At 36.8% G+C, this 4,466-nt stretch overlaps 1 protein-coding gene across 1 annotated transcript; it reads right to left on the reverse strand.

Annotated features, from left to right (window-relative positions):
* Positions 1-1,892: 1,892 nt before the first annotated feature.
* Positions 1,893-3,120, reverse strand: LOC108847355 (universal stress protein PHOS34). Its single transcript, XM_018620576.2, has 4 exons — positions 2,810-3,120; positions 2,640-2,734; positions 2,252-2,373; positions 1,893-2,169 (listed from the first exon to the last, which is right to left on the reverse strand). The coding sequence occupies exons 1-4, from the start codon at positions 2,991-2,993 to the stop codon at positions 2,082-2,084; spliced, it is 489 nt and encodes a 162-aa protein (XP_018476078.1). The 5' UTR covers positions 2,994-3,120; the 3' UTR covers positions 1,893-2,081.
* Between the last annotated feature and the right edge of the window lie 1,346 nt (positions 3,121-4,466).

Below are 4,466 nucleotides of genomic sequence, written 5' to 3' on the forward strand. Positions count from 1 at the left end.
GCATCTGCATCGGCGGTCCTAAGCCCGTCCCTTTGATTTTTTGGATCGAAATTAAATCAAAAACAATAAAGAACGAAGCGAACGGGTCTAAAATAAGGGCCGAAATATTGCATCCGTTAAGACTACGTAGCATCAGTTCAGTGGTCGATGATATCGAGACCAAACATCTCCAGCATTGTTTGGTCTTTCACGGTTTCATTCTTGTCTCTTTTCCCAAATCGAGAACCAAACATCGAGAGATCGAAGATCCGATCTCTTCCATCTCCGATCTCCGACCTCGTCTTCTCATCATCTCCGATCTCCGATCTCATCATCTCCCTTCTCTTCCATCTTCTCCGTTTCATCCTCTCCGTCTGCGCCTTCTCCGATCTCTTCTATCTACGCTCTCTACGATCTCTTCATCTCCGTTTCATCATCTCCGTTTCATCATCGCCATTGCATCATCTCCGTTTCATCAGCTTCCGTTTCATCATCTGTTCGATCTCGATCTCTTCAACTCGTTGGCGGTGGCGGTTTGTTTCGGTTCCAGAGTTCAATCGAGGACGGCATCTTGAATTTTCTCAAATATATTATTTTAGTGAAGTACCTTTCCTTTCTCAAATATACATTTATCAAGACAAGCCTAGACTCAAGACCGCGCTTGAAATGCTTAGGACAAGCATGAACCTCGAAGACACTCTCCACGAGCTTAATTGATTCATTTCTTTTTAAAGTTTCCCATGATCAGCGTACAATTTTTTAAAACCTTAAAACGTTTTAATTTCTTAGGTCATATATTACCCATAACATCATTGCTTGACCAAGAAGGCACGTCAATGCAGAGTCCTAGAGATAACCAAAGCATTATACGAGAAAGCTAGCTCAAGGGACAAGACTCTCAAATTGTATCCTGGGATGTGGCACGCTCTGACGTCAGCTGAGCCTGATTACAACGTGGATCTTGTTTTTGCTGACATCATTACTTGGCTTGACCATCAAACAGCTGACCCAACCTCTCTCACCGTCACTCCTATACGAGCGAATGCCATTGCTAGTGTCGAGAGGGTTATTGTTGACGGCGTTAGTATCGGTCAAAGGAGACCTAGACACGCCTACTTCAATCTCCTTTGTGGTTTGAACGGTGGTCGTTTGGTTCCTCGATCTGCTCAGAGCCGGCCCTGGACAAAGCCTAACGAAACATTCGTCTTGGACCCCCAAAAATTTTGAAAAAATTTTATACGGATATAAACCCCCAAATTTGTAAAAAAAAAATTTAGGCCCCCAAATTTTTTAACTTTCCTCTTCACTTGCCTTCAGCCTCCAAAATTTCAGGGCCGGCCCTGGATCTGCTATGTAAAATCTACATAATAGCACAGAGACTTATGAACTATATTCTCTTTTAAGCCAAGTGTGATTGAGATGTTGTTAGTGCTGAAAACGATAAAGTCTTGCCAGATATGTTCTCAGTTTTTGTATTTACTTTAATTTTGGCTGAAGTTGACAAACTAGGGTAACATATGAGCTAACATTCTGGTCGCCAAAGACACGCTGACGGATATGATATTGTTCGTTATGTTTTCTATCGGTTCGGATGCCACTAAATCTCTGAACCATTAGCCATTTACAACCAAGTGCCAACAACATTCATCCAGAAATCAAACTGTTTTTTTCTCCTTTCCTTATGGTATACAAAAGCTAAATCAATCTGTTAATTTACATAACCTTTCTTTTACACGTTAACACTATCTATAACCAAAATTTAAATATGGCAATAGATTTTAATTTCCAAGAGAAACTAAATACAAAATCAACTAAATAATCTGCTTCTATTTATTTTCTTCTGTAATCTGCTTGTACAGATTTTAAATTGTGATAACTTATTTGTCAAAGTATAAAAGTCTGGGCTAACAGGCTAACAGAGAAAGATAACCCACGATATTATTAAACATGAAGTTATAGTTTAGGAGGTATACTAAAACAAGAGCACAATGTATAACACAATTACACATATAAATGGATTGTCTTGGATCACTTCACACATGGAAGCTAACATTATTTCACTTCTCACCGAGACTGAGAATGCTTTGAGTGAGATAATTGATTCAGACCTTGATCTTAGGCTTCTTCACGATCATCACCGAGCAATGAGCATGGTGAGCACAGTAATCACTCACGCTCCCGAGAACCGCCCTGTCCAAAACAGATAAGTGATGATTGTCAGGAATCAAGAAGGGGAGGGGAATATATTAAAAAGAAAGAATAATAAGTGTACCTCTTGATAGCTCCATAACCATGGCTTCCAACAACGAGAAGAGAAGCATGGTGTTTATCAACAACCTCGCAAAGGATATTCCTTGCATCGCCTTCAAAAACTTCTATCATTGCGCCATGAACCTACACAACAAACCTAGCACTATTGTAGAGTATCTAACCAAATAAAAAAAGGATAAATTGTTAAGAAGAAAACTTGTAGTTTGCCTCAAAGGTTGAAGCTTTTGACTGATAAAAAGATTCACACGATCTAAAGCTCATCATCTAATCCAATACAATAAACATAAAAGTCCAAGTCTTTTTTTTTTCTTTCTATTCAACTTCTATCATTCGAGGGTAATGCAAAACTTTGATCTATATAACAAAACAAAAGGTATAGATATCCATACCGACTTGCTCTGACAGAGTGCTTTGGCTTTGTCGACAACCTTAACAGCGGTATGCTTCAAATCAGCATCAACATAAGGCACAACCTCCGCAGTACCTGAACCAAACCAAAAAACCCACAAAATCATCTCTCCATAGAAACAGAACCCTAAGAAGAAGGCAAAGAGGTTACCAGGGCCAGCGAGACCAACGGCGGAGACGGCGTTAGGTTTGGCGTGGACGATGATGAGCTTGAAAGGGAAATTGGGAGCGTAGGGAGCGAAGAAACGATCGAGAGTCCACTCCAATGCGTAGGTGCTCTGCTCGCTTTCGTCCACACCAACTACCATCACTGGTTTCTCCTCTCCTGTAGCCATCGCTCTCTCAAACTATCCGAAGGCGCTGATCTGCTTAGAAGATCCTAGAATGTGAGCACAAAAACCAAAGCTTTCTGCCCCCCGGTAGATACAAACAAGTATTATTGATGACAAAAGGAAGTAACTGTGTACAAATAGGGAAAAGTGCCTATTTCAACCTGAACTTTACCTATTCCTTCACGAACTTTGTAGCAGTGCGTATTCCACACTGAACTAAACAAATTTTTTAAAATACTATATGAACTTTATGTGTCGTGTCTATTCCTTCACGAACTTTGTAGTAGTGCGTATTTCACATTGAACTAAACAAAAATAAAAAAATACTGCATAGACTCTCAAAATAGTGCTTATTTCAATATTGAGCGTTAAATGTGTTAGTCATCCGTTAATTTATCAAAACAACGTTATTTTGAATAAATTTTGTGAAATTAAAAATCAAAATAAAATACAGACTCTTAAAATTGTGCTTATATATTGACTGTCAAATGTAATAGTCATCTTTTAGTTTACCAAAAACCTCTCAAAATTGTACTTATATATTGACTTTCAAAGGTGTTAGTCATGTTTTAATTTATCAAAAGATTTTATTTTGGATAAATTCTATGAAATTATCCGTCAATTTGTAATTTTTTATTTTTTATAAAATCTATCAAAAATGACGTTATTTTGATAAATTAACGTATGACTAACACTTTTGATTTCTTAAACAGAAAATACTAACACTTTTGACGGTTAATGTACATATATATATGACTACACCTTTGATTTGCTGACAAAAAAAGACGAACACCTTTGACGCTCAAAATCGTGATTATATATATACACCGTCAAAGATGTTAGTCTTTCTTTGTCAGTAAGTGAAAGGTGTTAGTCAAGTCATACATTAATTTATTAAAACAACGTCATTTTGGATAATTTTTTTATAAAATGAAAAAATTAAAAAACGACGGACAATTTCATAGAATTTATCCAAAATAGTCTTTTGATAAAATCAATGATGACTATTACTTTTGACAGTCAATATATATAAGCACAATTTTGAGAGTGTATTTTATTTTTAATTTTTAATTTTTAGTTTCACAAATTTATACAAAATGACGTTGTTTTGATACATTAACGGATGACTAACACATTTAACACCCAATATTGAAATAAGCACGATTTTGAGAGTCTATGTAGTATTTTTTGATTTTGGTTTTGTTCAATGTGAAATACGCACTACTATAAAGTTCGTGAAGGAATAGACACGACGCATAAAGTTCATATAGTATTTTAAAAAATTTGTTTAGTTCAGTGTGGAATACGCACTACTACAAAGTTCGTGAAGGAATAGGCACGACGCGTAAAGTTCATATTGAAATAGGCACTTTTTCCTGTACAAATACCACTGAGGAGAGAGAAAATGGAGGATTTTACGCCCTTTACACAATTTTATCTTTAATGGCCCATCAATGGATTTTACGGGCTGGCGGC

Source organism: Raphanus sativus, unplaced genomic scaffold (assembly GCF_000801105.2).
Source record: "Raphanus sativus cultivar WK10039 unplaced genomic scaffold, ASM80110v3 Scaffold0035, whole genome shotgun sequence".
NCBI classification, from domain to species: domain Eukaryota; kingdom Viridiplantae; phylum Streptophyta; class Magnoliopsida; order Brassicales; family Brassicaceae; genus Raphanus; species Raphanus sativus.